Source organism: Tupaia chinensis, unplaced genomic scaffold (assembly GCF_000334495.1).
Source record: "Tupaia chinensis unplaced genomic scaffold, TupChi_1.0 Scaffold149502_1, whole genome shotgun sequence".
Classification (NCBI taxonomy): domain Eukaryota; kingdom Metazoa; phylum Chordata; class Mammalia; order Scandentia; family Tupaiidae; genus Tupaia; species Tupaia belangeri.
Window position 1 is genome coordinate 375,920 of NW_006209346.1, and position 15,348 is coordinate 391,267.

General features: G+C 40.3%; 1 protein-coding gene across 13 annotated transcripts in view; it reads left to right on the top strand.

Annotated features, from left to right (window-relative positions):
* Window positions 1–42: 42 nt before the first annotated feature.
* The window catches only part of SGIP1 (SH3GL interacting endocytic adaptor 1), a 220,262-nt gene continuing 204,956 nt past the window's right edge, over window positions 43–15,348 (top strand). For all 13 annotated transcript variants that reach the window (XM_014585341.2, XM_006171377.3, XM_006171378.3 and 10 more), the window contains exon 1: window positions 43–412. In XM_014585341.2, the coding sequence (XP_014440827.1) occupies window positions 403–412 (10 nt within the window). In that variant the 5' untranslated portion in view covers window positions 43–402. The remainder of the gene's footprint in view (window positions 413–15,348) is intronic.

A 15,348-nucleotide genomic window follows, 5' to 3' on the forward strand; every position in this document is an offset into this window, starting at 1 on the left:
CGTCACCAGGTGGGGAGGGGGCTGTGTGTTTGGTGGCCGGCGCGAGGCGGTGGGGGTGGAGGGGAATGGGGACGGGAAATAGGTTCTGTGTGCTCTCCGGGGGTATTGTGTCAGGAGATGCAGGCTGGCTACCATGTGACGCGCTCCAGAGCTGAAGGGATTGGCGGAGGCAGCGCAGGCGGTGCAGCTCGGCCGGCCGGCTGTGCTCTCCCTTTCTCTCTCAGCATCTTCCCCACAGCATCCATGGCCTATCTTTCAGGTTAACACTTGTCTCCTTGGACTTCAGCAGCGGGCCGAGCGGATCTCAGCGGCGGCGCTGGGAGGACTTAGCTGGGACCTGGAATCCTCTCCTCCTGTGTTTTTTCAGACTCCTTGGAAATTAAGGAATGCAATTCTGCCACCATGATGGAAGGTAGGATGCTTTCTGCTGGGGTTGACTGACTTCCGGCATGGTTCGCACAGAACAGCGTTGAAGAATGTGTGCAGCCGGTGTTTGTGGCTATTCTAGAACCTGGTCGCCAGGGTTTTGCAAGCAGAAATGCTGCAGTTTGCTTGCAGGGAACCAGAGCCCAGGCGAATGGAATCAAACCACAGGGCTTTTGCCTAGCTCAGAACCCACAGAGCTCCCAGCTCCTTTAAGAGAAAAAAACCTGAAGTGTCTGCAGGGAGCCGAGATAGAGCTAGGAAAGAGCTTGCAGAGCAAATAAGTTCAGAGAGAAGATAAGGGTTTTCTGTGCTGGGTTCCTGGGACTACACTGATTAAACATTTACAATGGAAACTTGTTTTCTGAAATTGACATTAGACAGGAGAGGTCATAGACAGAGTTATCCATATGTTTTCAATGAAGTGCTTAAAAAGGTAAAAATTCTCGTGAGATATTTTTATCTCTGCGATTGACATTCATATTATTCTGGTGACGGATGAAGCAAATTTGGTCCATCAACTGTACTTCCACGGGGATGTCATTGCAACAGAATGAGCAGGGAAATATCTGGGCCTTTGGCTCCTGATTCAGGGTCTTACCATGGAGAAAAGAATTGTGTGCTTCCTAAATGCTTTCCCTGTGCAATGGTTCTTAGCGAAGCATCAAATGATTACTTGCTGGTTATGTTTTGCATTTGATATTAAGGAGGAACTTTCCCTGGGGAAAGCTATTTAAACTGTATTTTTTCTACTAAATTATCCTTCTGAGTTGGAGTGATTGACAACCAAGACTGCCTCAAAAAAGCAGCGAGCCGATCTGGAAAGAAGCAGGCAGCCCTATGCTGGCTTTGATTTTCTGTCTTCACACTACAGGATGGTGCAAAACTCCTGGCCTTTCCTAAGATGACAGGCAGAAATTTGTCCCCAGCCTGGATTTCACAATGCAGAATCCAGTGCATAATAGGTCTCAAATCAGCCATGAAAATGGCAGAGAGGCCACCTCTTAAGCCAAGGTCTGCCCTACAGATTTCAAATGTTTCTTAGAAATTTATCAAAATGGTCTAAGAAGAGGATGGTTAAAAAAAAAAAAAAAAGGCAATATATCCTGTACTTATTTGGCAGAAATGAATTCTCTCTGCTCTCCCTGCCATCATATCAAACATTGTTAAGGTGATTTGGGGGAGTGAAGAATTCTAGAGTCAGAACCCACAGATTTTAGAAATAGCCTTAAGAAGAGAGATTGGGTATTATTTTCTTATGGAGACTGGTCTTGTTTACAAAGGGCTCTCAAGCCAGTTCTTTAAATACAGGCCTAAATAAACTGAGATGGCTAATGCTCTAAGGTTAAATCATTTTCATTCATTCAAAATGGATTTAATCTTTGAATAAGAAGGTCAGACTAACAGAACGAGTTATTACTTATTTGCTTTTCAATTAAAAGCTGATGCGAATTGTCCTCCAGAAAAAAAAAAAGAGTATCTGTTAGAAACACTACATTTCTTCAGCTAAATTTCATGGAGCATTTCTTAAAAATGCATCTGTACACATTGTAATTAGATTTCAATCTTACATGGGAAACTAGAAGATCTTTCGTGTTACTTCTTTCTCGCCTTGTAAACTATGGACCTAGTGTCTTCTTGGAAGGTAGTAGCATTTATTGATGCTTATTAATAATTCTCCTGGTAATATGGTCTATTGTGCCATCCCAGACTGTCAGTTCAAAGCCCTGTGATAAGCTTATCTGAGCTGCCTAAACTGAAATGAGAAGTGTAACAAAGACTTGTGTTGGAGCTGAATTAGCACTATGGGTCCACATTTGCCAAATTTATCTAATGAGGGATGTTATCTTAGCACTGGTATGAATTAGAGGTGACACTATGGATACGGTTGCCTTTATCAGATCTTTGCAGGAGAAATTAGACAGGTGTTCCCAATGGTTTAAACATTTAAATGAAACTAATATATTTTTTGCTACCCATAATTCCTTTGTAAATGCTTTTCAAGCTTCATTATGTTAATGGTTCCGTGACCTTAGAAACACAGGTAGGACCTTAACTAGAAGTGAATTTGCCTATCTGTAACCCTCCAAATTACTAGCTAGTCTTATTGGCCTACAAGTTCATGTTTCTGATTTTGCAGCTCAGAATCTCACCCCTAAATTACTCTTACTCGGAAGGTGTGGGATAGCGGTTATTATTTACAGTTAGTACATGTTAGAGAAAGTGAAGTTATTTCCTCTAGCACAATAACCTTGGAAAGATAAGGAGCCCCTAAAAGGCCCCCTAAAATCCTACCATGAAACGTCAGTGGCTTCTGAGAATATGCCACTAAACATTTGAAGAGTTAAAATGATGTCTATTGTCAACTAGCACATGTGTCACACACACACACACACACACACACACACAGTCACACACATGCACCATCATCCACACAAACCAATTACTAGAGAGGAAGAGAATGCATGTCAGTACTCAAGTGTGTGTACATTTTTATATCGCTCAAGCGTTTTAATCTGCTCCTCAGCAAAGGCATGGCCATGGCAACTTTTTAAAGCTACTTCTTCACTTTGTGTCAAACAAGTAAACAAATATGCAGCAGAATGGCTCATAGTTTTATTTCCTTTGCTCATTTCTGTGGAATAACCCTATTTCACAGAATGTATAAGCTCCATTCATTTAATATCTGTTGGAAATCCTGGTCACAGATGAAGAGTGTCTGAGGAATCCCTAGTGATTCCAATTTCATGAACAGCAGCAAAATAATTCTGCAGGGATTTCAAGCAGGTTACCAGTTACTCCACGGTTCCTTTCGAATATTGTTATTACTGAAAAACATATTTTTTTAAGAAACTTGATTCATCACTTCTCCATTCTTTATTTTTTGGCAGGGGTTGGTATTGAGTTTGTTTCTTTCTTGAAGAAAGCCGCATGATGTGAAGCCTTATGTAGTACGAGTGTAAAAAGAAAGATGATGAGAGAAGGGAATTATTTGCAACGAGGTGTGTATTGGCTAGGCTGTCAGTGTAGGCTATGTGGTTAGGGCAGTAATTGAAGGATTTTTTTTTCATATATGAATACATTGTTAAGTTTGAAATGACATTTTGTTAAAGCTTCTCTTCCTAAGATAAGTGAAACTAAATCAGAGTTTTGGGGAGATTGGTTTATCTGTGAGGCTGTCTGGAAAGTACTTTCCCTGTCCATGCACGATGAACTGAATGAAGGTGCTTTGTATTTTTAGTTGCATACTCAGGCTCTCAGGTGCTGCGTTAGAAAAATAAGTTTCTGGATGCCAATGGCCTCATGCTATATAACAATTTTATATAACAATTTTAAAAACCAACAAGTTTATTTCTATTTTTAAAGGTTTAGTGGACTTGATTGCAATGTTCAGGGTGGTTTTAAAAATTTTAATATATTGGGACCAGTAGATGGCATAATGGCTATGTTGCTGGACGCCCATGTAGTGGACTGTGGTTCGAGTCCCGGACCTAGTGGCTTAAACTCACGCCAGGCGCATGTGTGTGCGTGCCCAAGATCCTGAAGGAGAATGGAGGAGAAAGGATTGTAGCATGCCTGCACCCCCCCCCAGGGGGTGACTTCTTGCTTTCTGTCTCTCTGTCTCTCTCTCTCTGTCTTTCTGCTGAGCTCATACGCTCTATAGCAAAAACCTCTCCAAAATAAAAAAAAAGAAAATTTAATAATATATTTACAACCCACAATAATCTACAAATAAGTTTATTCTACATACAGTAATTTTTCTAAATTTCAAAAATAAAACAACAATGTTTTGAGGCAGAAAAATGGTAAGATGGAATTAAATCCAAGACCTTTTAAAAATAAAGCTTGCATATTTTTCACTAAGAAACGTTCCTTTTTACTTCATATAAAGGTGAGCATGTTAGTATAACTGAAAAATAGGCCTCAGTGTCTTTGTTGCATATTCTTTTTAAAAAATTATCTATTTATTTATTCACTCATTTATCTTAATTTGACCAGAGAGAGAGAGACACACACAGAGAGAGGTAGATGAAAAGTGAGAAAGCAAGTCACCAGGTCTGGGACTCGAACCATGGTTGATCATGTGGGAGTGTCCAGTAACTTAACCACTACACCCCACACCACCTGCTGGTCCCCTTCTCTTTTTTTTTGGAGAGGTTTTTGTTATAGGGCACATATGCTCGCCAGACAGAGACAGAGAGACAGAGAGACATCCCAGGAGGGATGGCCACACTGCAATCCCTTCTCCATTCTCCTCTTGGGATCTTGGGCATGCACACACACACGCCCAGCATGAGTTTTAAGCCACCGGGTCAGGGACTCAAACTGTGGCCGACTACGTGGGAGTCCAGCGACATAGCCATTATGCTAACTGCTGGTCCCTCTTCTTTCTTTTTCTTAAAGAGAAATTTTTGCTATAGTGTTTGTGTACTCACCAGAGAGACAGAAAGTGAGAAATCACCCCCTGAGGGCGATGGCCATGCTGCAGTCCCTTCTCCTCCATTCTTCTCTTGGGATCTTGGGCATGCACGCACATGCACCCAGTGTGTTTTAAGCCACTGGGTAGGACTCAAACCATGGTGGACTACATGGGAGTCCATCAACAGAACAATTACACCGTCTGCTGGTCCCCTTTGTCCCATTTTCTGTGTCTATTTTAATTATGAGTACTCAGAGCCATACTCATGAATGCCTTTTATGTCCAAAATCATTGTTTAGAAAACTTGGCATACATTTTAGATTAACTGAACTTCTACTGTTACAACAAAGTTTATAAATGGTAAGGGATTTTCTTTTTTCTATTTAGAATGGCGTTTTATAGTATTTAGACATTTCTTTGATGTGATCAAAAAGAAACAAGCATCTTAAAGCTGGAGCAGTTCATCTTAAAGTTAGCCAAGAAATTTTAAGAGACATATTTCTAACTTTCCTACTGATTTCTTTCCCTTAAATTGCACAATTACTTAAGAAATCTTATCATGTATATGAGATTCTAATATATGGTCCGTCACCTTGCTATTTCTTCTTGAGAGCTCTGTGTTAAAAAGAGCTTCTTTTGATGTATAACTTTTCATCCAATTCCAGGGATTAACTAAATCTCTAGAAAGAATATGTAGTCTTTAAAAAAATAATTTAAATAACCCAATTAGAAGACTCTGGATCATTCTTGTTATTGGATTTAGCACACATATTATTCATGTTTCAAGTAAACAAGTTTCTGAAAGTTTATTTGTGAGCTGGTTACTTGGAACATGACTTCCCATAGGAATAATGATAGAAATGATGGTGACTGTCTCATCCTAGTCCATCGAAGATGATAAACCCACTCTCTAGCTGAGCTACTAAATATTTTCCTTGAAATATATAAAGAACAGTTCAGTTACCATAGTAATTAGTCAGAAGAGAACGATGACATTAAATGTGCTTTTAATTTCAAATATTGTTGTTTGAGAGAAGAAAGTCTAATTAGAGGGCAAGGAAGAGCTAGAGAGCAAATTGAAAGGTATTTCTAGAAATGATTTAGGTATTTGTAGAAGTTCTAAAGACTCATGACATTGAATTTTTCAATTATGTTCAATTTTGCTTTCATGTTTTTGACTCGCCTTTTCTTTGCTCAATTTTATCATGAAAACGGCTGTTAAATCATGAATAAGGGCCCAGTCTCAGTGGCACAGATGCCATTGTGTGGTACTGGAGACACATGGAAGGCACAGGTTTGGATCCCAAGTCAACCTGAACACCTTAGCGTGTCCATGAACACCCGTGATCTGGACTGGGAGAGTCTGATGGGAGAATAACAGCTTGGTGAGATCCTATCTTGGTACCTATTTCTCTCTTTCTGCCCCACTCTCTCTCATGAAAAGAAATGAATAGAATAAAAATTTTAAAAGTTGTGCTAAGGTCATGATGTAAATTCACGAAATGGAATTAAGAGAAGGAGGGAAAATTTACTTAGCTGATGTTAAAGGAGTTAGAAGGGATCGAAAGGACAAAGAATTATACAAGAGGATTTCAAAAGTTTACGGAAAATGGAATTAAAGTTAAGTCTATTTTGGTATAGACATTTTTTAAATTCATGCATAGTTTTTTCATAATATGCATCTTCTAGGAACTTTTATAACACTCTCACTCATGAGGGACTTGGGTTCATGTGTCTAAAAAAGTTTCTGAGGAGAAAGTAGCTGAATAAGGAAGAGGTCATAGGTAGAAGAGAATTCGGAGTATCAAAAGGATAGGATCACCCTAAAACATAAGTGGGGAGTGGGGCATAGGTATTGGGACTAGCCAGTTGGTGCACTGACTATCTAATATATCTGTGGACACAGAATGGCAAACTTACAATGGTAGAGTTATTGAGGCAGGATGTTTGGATGAGGAGGGTGGGGTCTTCATTCCTGGACCTTAGTATTTAGATTAAATAATCATGTTGCTGTATTGTTTAAAAAAGAAAAACAAAAACAAAACAAAACAAAACAAAACTCCAATATCAGGCCAACCAGTGACATGGTGGTTAAGAGAGCTGCATCCCACATAATTGAATTCACAGTTTGAATCCCAGACCTGAAAACTTCAGGCATATGTGTGTGCATATCCAAAATCGCTAAAGGAAAGAGAGATGGAGAAGGGATCCTGGCACAACCATGCCCCATAGGGAGGGAGGTCCTTGTTTTGTTTTGTTTTGTTTTGTTTTGCAGAGAAAAGCGATATAAGGACGCATATGGTCACCAGAGAGACAGAGAGACAGAAAGCGAGAAATCACCCCCCCAGGGGGGGATGGCTATGCCACAATCCCTTCTCCATTCTCCTCTCAGGATCTTGGGCATGCACATACACGTGCCTGGCGTAAGTTTAAGCCACTGGGTCCGGGACTCTAACTGCAGTCGACTACATGGGAGTCCAGCAACATAGCCATTACACCAGCCATTACATTACACCACACATTCATGTGTATGTGCCCTTTAGCAAACAAAAATTTAAAGAAAAACAGGGACCAGTTGATGGCATAAAGGTCATGTCACTGGACTCCCATGTAGTCAACCGCAGTTCTGGTCCAGCTCCCAGCAGGTTAAAACTCATGCCGAGTGCGTTTGCGTGCATTCCCAAGATCCCAGAAGTAGAATGGAGAAGAAGGGATTGCTGTGTGGCCATCCCACCGGGGGATGATTTCTTGCTTTCTCTCTGTCTCTCCAGCGAGTGCTTGCACCCTATAGCTAAAATCTCTCTCAAAAAAAAAAAAAAAAAAAAAAAACCTAGAAACTCTAATTTTCTCTTAAAAATCCATGGCCCACAAGAGCCTACGTGCTCTGGCCTGCTATGCCTCTTCAAGCTCATCTAATGCTTCCCTCACACTGACAACCATACTGGCACTTTCATAGTATTCAGAATAAACACTTCACTGTCCGGGGCACTTGCACTGCCAAAAGCATTCTTTTCCAGCTTATGGAGTTACTGATTCTCTTGTGGGCCCAGGGAAACTCTTACCTTCTTAGGAGGCCTTCCTTATCTTCTTTGCCATCCCAAGCTCCAAACACACACTCTGGGTCACTGAGTCCATGTTACTCTCCTATCCTAACTCCTCCTGAGTTGTATTTATGACTTGTGGTTGTTTAATGCTGGATGGACTAAATCTATCACCTAACGATAAGCACCAAGAGGCCAGGAATCTGATTTCCTTGTTACCCTCTGTATCCTTAGCTCTTAACACACTTGAAATCCTTAGCATGTTTATTTATTGAATAAGTGAGCAAAGTTATGCATAAATGCCCCAGATGACCATATACTGTACCTTTATTAGGTATTATTTTGAATATTGTGTGGAGAAAAAAAAAAAGATGCTCAACATTATCGTCTCACTGTGGGAATGAAATCTATAAATATGAAATGATTAGGAAATGAGACATTGTAGTATGAAGTGCTAGACCGGGAGGTAGAGATCATACATTTTGAAAAGCAAAAGAAAAGAAATAGCTCATTTGAAATAATGTGTTTGAGCTTGAAGTATTTTGATGATTAGCTCCAAGGAAATGGTTTCATAATAGAAAGACACATTACAGCATAGCTATGCAAAGAAATTCCCAGTCAATGTTCTGTACACTTTTTTCATTCTCGCTTTTGCCTTCCTTACATTTCTGACTTTCCTTTCTCCACTTTTCCCATTCTACCATCTTACCTTTCCTTTCCTGGGTTCTCTTTTTCCTCTGGTTTATGACCAGGTCTGAAAATGGTGGGTTCTAGGGCTAGAGGTTTGACTTTGAGTGTGGGAAAATGTTTTTAAAGAAAGAAATAAATGTAGATGAGTGTAATGTTGCATATTTCTGTATGCACTGGAAATATTATGGTATGTGAGGTTTTCCAGATGCCAAATAATTCCTGATTGAAGAATTCATTCATCTTAGGAGCTTAATGTATTCATTGAATTTGTGCAATTGGGGCTTTTTGATTAAGAAAAACCAAGGACCCAGAACTCTGACTCTGAGTCGGAGTTGAGTGTCAGTGTGGTGACTGCTTGGCTGTATGCCTTGAGAAAGTTACTTTACATTCCTAGGCTCTGTTTCCTTGCAAACAAAATGAGAGAATTGATCTGCCATACCTCTAGAACTTCCAGCTCTAAGATTCTCTGGCATTCACTAAATGATTTGGATTCCCCACACCTCCTCCTTCCAAAGTTTGAATTGTAATGATTGACTCCTCTTCCTCCTGCCTCAAAATAGACTTGCTGCTGACACAAATAAATCCAATGCATTGCTCTCTGTTTTTATCAGTCTAATCTTCCTCTGTCATTTTTACATACATGTCACAGGTTAATTTTTCATCTTTGCTGCACTGGAAGACAAAAAGCGCATTTATACAACTGTCTTCTATAACTCCTAGTATAGAACTAGTTATGTATGTATTCATCAAAAATTATGTATGAAATGCATACTAGGTATCAGGCACTGTTCTAGTTGTTGTATGTTCAGTAGTGAAAAAAAAACAAATAAAATAAATTTTATTTTAATAAAATAAAATTTTCTGACCATATGGAGCTTCCAATCTGGTGCAAGAGAGAGATGATTTTTGAAAAACAAAATATAGAGTACATTAGATGGGAATAAGAATCTTGGTGCAGAATAGAGTGTGGTAGATGGGGTTGCCATTCTAAACAGAATGGTGATGGAAGGTCTCCATGAGGAGACATTTGGGCAAAGACCTAAGAAAAGGGAGAAAGTTGTCAGTTAAGTCATTATTTGGCAGAGGAGTCCAAGAGTCAGGAGGATAAGTAAGTGCGAAGGCTCAGAATGGAAGTGTGCTGGGCATGTGGGCAAAATTGCAAGGAGGCTAGTGCGTCTGGATCAGAGGATGGGAGCTGATCGGGAGGAACTCGGGTAATATGCACGCAAACACTGTGAGGCCTTTTCAGTGCTAGGCAAGTCAGTTTACTTTGCAGAAGTTGGTCAGCACGAGCCTGTATGATCCATGTCAGATGACAGGTGGACATTCAGAAGCCTGGGATTCTGGTACAGGTTCTGGGAATGTCTGGTGATAGTGCCTCCTGGACTCATTCTGCCCAGATATTTAAATCATGTTCTTGCCTTACGTATGCCTTCCAGGACCAAAGTTAGAGCTGAGAACTCAGCGACAACTCTATAGAAGAGCTGTTATTCCCATGATAAGGGTCACTTTAGAATCAAAATTGCGTATCAACTCACACATTTCAGGGCCGTATATCAAAGCCCTTCATTCTTATTTTCAGCTTTTATCCACTTCTCTTATGTATTGGTACTATTTCTATTATGTTAAAAGGCTGCACAGTTAGTCATGTTATTTATTTATTTATTTATTTATTTTTGGTAAAACCAGACCACTTTAATGTTTTTGCACAATTTAATAAATAATCTTTTGTTGGCTGCAGGCATGTAAGACCGGCTCTATTCAGAAACACCAGTCATGATGGCTTTCCAGATTGGTGTACTATCTTCAAAACTTACAAGGAGTTACTTGTATGCAACTGCTAGCAAACCAGTAAAACAGCATTATACATCCATCATTTTCAGGACTGTTAGTAACTTGGGCATGTTTTCCCCAAATAACCTTGCCTCTTTGTACCACAAGGCCTGGCTCGCTCATGTTCACCTCAATGACAGTACCTTTGGTAATAACACCCAAAGTTGTATATAATGGGGATGAGGGAATCTTCTTTACACCAAGTATTGGAAGGCAAAAGGTAGCACTTCAGGCTGTGTTACGTGGGCCTTTTTGAAACATAAGCCATTGGCCTAATGAATCTTTCATATTTAGGTGATTTTCTAGTAAAGCCATCTCCAACAAAGCAGACTTTTGTAACCATCTTCTTCCATGCCTTTTTCTTTGTCTTTCCTGTTCAAATAACTTTTAATACTTCTGTTTCTCCCTAGGCTCGAACCTTGGGTAGAGGGAATTCCCATTTTCCTGCTTTCCCTTTCCATTTTTGTTTAATCATATTGGAAAGTATTTTAGATTGGGATTGTCCTTCTCTGTCCAACAGATAGGCAGGTACTGCTCCTTGAGGAGTCTTTTCATCATTCTTTTGTTTGGTGCCTCTTTTCATACATCTTGATAGTCTTTTTCATTTGTATTTTATCAGCATGTTGTTTATGATAGAGCTTAGCCTTCAGACCAGTCATCTTTTTTGCCTTCTTTGAACATTCATGATAATCTCTACTTTCCTTCTTCCTCTTTTTCTCATGGTAATCCAAATGGTACCCATAGCATATACGATGTAATTCAATAGATTCATTTTGTGGAATGGCTGTAGAGTTGCTGGGAACAGCCTTCCAGATGCAAAGAAGTTGTCAATTTTCAGGTCTCAGAGACCCACGAGTGGACCCACCACAGTTTGGAATGGGAAACCGCCATGCTGTGTATTTTTAATGAACAATACTGGTGGATGGGGGTGGAGGAGGTGAGGAATCTTCAAAAGGTTCATGGGAGTGTATTATATATTTTGGAAAAAAACTATGTGTGGATTTCAAAATTTTTTCTTACACCAAAATAAACTGATACTTGTTTTTTTTTTTTTTTAATAAAAAAGTTTTTGCCGTATGGTATATATTTTCACCAGAGAGACAGAGAGTGGGAAAGTGAGAAATCACCTCCAGTGGGGATGACCATACTACAATCTTTTCCTCCATTCTCTTCTTGAGACTTTGGGTGCACACACACATGTGCCTGATATAACTTTCAAGTTGCTAGGTCCAGAACGGGAACTGCAGTCAACCATGTGGGAATTCAACAACTTAACCATTATGCCACCTGCTGGCCCCAATCAACTTTAATTTCATTTTTCCAAGAACTTTTTCAAGTAACTACCTTCATATAAGGAGAAAAATATTATTCTCACTTAAGACAAGGCATCCTGACATTCACACATATTTAAAAGCTTAAGAAATGTTTCATTCATCCAGTGGATACATCTGGAACTTTTCTGTTAGTCTCCTGTGCTGTGTTAGGCATGTGAAAAATGACAGCTATAAATACATAAATAAATAAAAAGCTGCTATGATCCCCAACTTCAGAAGCAGAATCTAGCACACTCTCATATAATCATGTATGTATTTTATTCTTAGAACATCTCTGTGTGGAAGAAAGAATAAATATTATTATACTTATTATTAAAAGAAAGAAACTGGAGTCCAATGAGTTTAGTGTCTTGCTCAAGGTGACTGCCTTTCTAAAGGCAAAACCAGCATTTATTAGCCAAGCTCGACACCTGGTCAAGTGCTTTTTACTTGTACAATGGCGTAACTGAAAAGTCCTATTTATATCCAAAATTGTTTGGCCTGGTTGACTTACAAGCAAACAGCAGATTGTCTAAATTTGATATGGTGTTTCAAAAGACTTCTTCAGAACGAAGCAAGTTAATTTTATTATCAGGTCATCCTCTTTCAGGTCAGTCATCAACTGGAAGAAGGTCACCTAACACAGAAGCATTTCATCCCAATGGACGCCTTTCTGTGGTGCTCATTGTGTTCCCGGGATTTTTTGATGAGAAGGGTCACGATGTGATGTCAGTTTTCCAAAAGACTCTAAACTTTCACAGCTTACATTCTGCAAAAAACATTGTATCAAAAAACCAGACTTCCACTAGAAACAAAAGCCCCTTTTTCCCCCTGAGGACAGCTCCGTGCTCAGTGACATTCTGTAAAAGCCTTGGCCATTATCGTGGAAACATGGATAGTATGTGCCATCGTCTAAAGAGGAACCGGACTGGTCCACCCTCATTTTGCAGTTAAGGAAACCAAGGCCAGATGAACCAACCTACCCAAGGATTTTTATTCTCTTTGCAAGAGGACAAGTCGAAGTTTATTTTAGTAATGATTCCAAAAATATGAATAGACAAAGACTTGGGACCCGTGGTGTCTTTCATGTCCAAAGGTGCTGAGGCTGGTTGGATGACTGCCAAAAGACACACAAATGGATGTGTCCCCAGGGTCATCATTTTACTGAGTACATGTACAATGTGACCATTTATAGCGATCCGCTTCCCTGGCTCAGGCGTCTGCTCTCAGTCAGTACAGCATGGTGGGAAGGACCAGGATTTGAAGCGGGACTTTACCTTCTCACTAACTATGTCACCTTGAATGAGTTCTGGAACTTCCTTGGCCTCAGCTTCTCTATTTCTAGGGTAGGAATGATGCTGGCTCTCTACCTAGAGAGTAGCTGTGATGATCAAGTAAGATAATCAGTACAAAATATTTAACAATAACAACTATGCCTGTTATCTTCTCAGATGGTTCTCTCTCAGCTTTGTTGATACTTGCGAACTTCTCAGTATTCAGAGGCTAGACGTTACTGCTTATTATTTTGCTATTTTTATAATGATTTATTTTAATTTTTTTATTATTATTATTTTAAAATTTGCTATATGGCAAAGAGAAAGATAGAGAGGCAAAGTGAGAAAGCAAAGTCTTTGCCAGGTCAGAGACTTGAACTGTGGTCAGCCATGTGGGAGTCCAGCACCTTAACCACCATGCCACCTGCTGGCCCCTATTTTGCTTTTTATGTAGATTGTTGCCGCACCCCTTCTACAGACAAGCTGTGAAGATTTCTCTCTTCTCTTCACCTTACTGATGATTAGCTAGCTTATCTTAGCATCCTTTATTGTCACGTGGTATCCACCACCTTTCCTGATCATGGACAGCGTCACCGATCAATCACAGCCCTTTCTGACTTTAGCATTTATCTCCGCATCACATTCCAAGCCATCTCGGAATTGATGGGAGTTGGCACATGAGATGGTATCACTTTGCTTTTCCTACCATGAGCAGTTTTCCAAAGTTGAAAGATGGTGAATAAAGCTGGATATAGGTGGTCTGGCTATACACTGCCTATATACACGTGCCCTTAGTGAATCGCTGAAAATGACATGAGAAAAATCACTCACAGCACTAGTTACGGTAACGCTGGTGGGAAATAGTCTTCAAGCCCTGTAGAAGATAGGACCCTATCCCTGTGCTACTGACTTTAACCATCAAGTTTTTCTCAGCTTCCTTGGGTCCTTAATTTGAAGAACTGTGTCTTCCAGGTAGCCAAGCTAGCGTCAGTGTTTGGATTCATCCCGATTCCTCCTTCCTTCCTGTCCCACACCAGTAGGTCCTCAAGAACTGTAAATTAGCCTTCCTAAATAGCTCTTGGCTCTGTTCTCTCCATTTCATCCTCTGCTAACACATCTGATCAGATCTTACCTCCTCTGCCTGTTAATACATCCTCCTCGCAACCATCAAAGAGATCAGTGTCCTCATCTGCCTTTGATGGTTCCCTGTGCTCATAGGATGAAGTTCAAATACCTCTGTGTGCTGTGCAAAGATTTCATGCACTGCTTTGTACCCTCATCTCTCGCTGTCCCAGAAAGACAGAGCTCCTGACCATTCTTTCCCTTGCATATGCTATTCCTTTCCTTCTCTATATAGTAACAGTCTGTTCTGATTCTTCAAGGTCACTCAAAAGTGCTTCTCTTCAATAAAGCCTTCACACATCCTGCAGGATGAGTGTGAGATGCTCTGTTGCCTGTGCTCATGTAACTGTCAGTTCTTGACCTCCCGGCCATGTAGCAGGTTAGAGGGCACTAGCTTTTATGTCAGGCTAACCTACTTTAAACCCCATATGTGTGACCTTGGGAAGCTAGAGAACCTACTACCCCAATAGGAAGATGGAAATGATAATAGTCTCTTTCTCATGGGTAATTTAATCATGTGAGGTCAGAATTATTAAATCCGAAAGTACAATTGCAGCACTCAGAGATCTTCGAAGAAACAGAACTGAACTGAGCCAAAAAATGATGTACATATACCTATATCGAGAGACTGAGAGGGAGAGAGACTTCCTTTTAAGGAATCAGCCCACACGATTATGGGAACTAGCATAGCCATCCCAAATCCATAAAGCAGACTGCAGGTTGGCAACTCAGGCAGGGGTCGATGCGGCAGTCTTGAGGAAAAATGTTAAGTTCACAATAAATATTAGCTGTTTTCTGTTAGACACATCATGTTCTTATACTTCCTTGCCTGAGGACCAAGGTTTCTGCCAGGTCTCTCACTCATTTTGGTATTTCCAATGTGTGGCATGTTTCAGTGCCCAATAAATTGCCAATGAGTGAATGAATCCTGTTGAAGGGTCACAGACAGGGAAATCACCGAGCCACCTAGCACGTAATTACCAAGAGACTTACATGACTTAATACATGCAAAGCATCTAGAACGTAGTTGAGCCACAAGAAAGGCCTATTAGGGTTACTCTGCTGGCCCCATGAAAAGTTCAGAACGGTTCCTCGATGCCAGGCAGTTCTGGGGATTGTGTTCTCTCTGCTATCCCCAGAGCACCCATCTGCTACGTAGGCTCATTCTGGCTGAGAGCCACATGGTTCCAAAAGCATGCAGTTAATCTGGTATTGCACATAGGTCTGCCTGA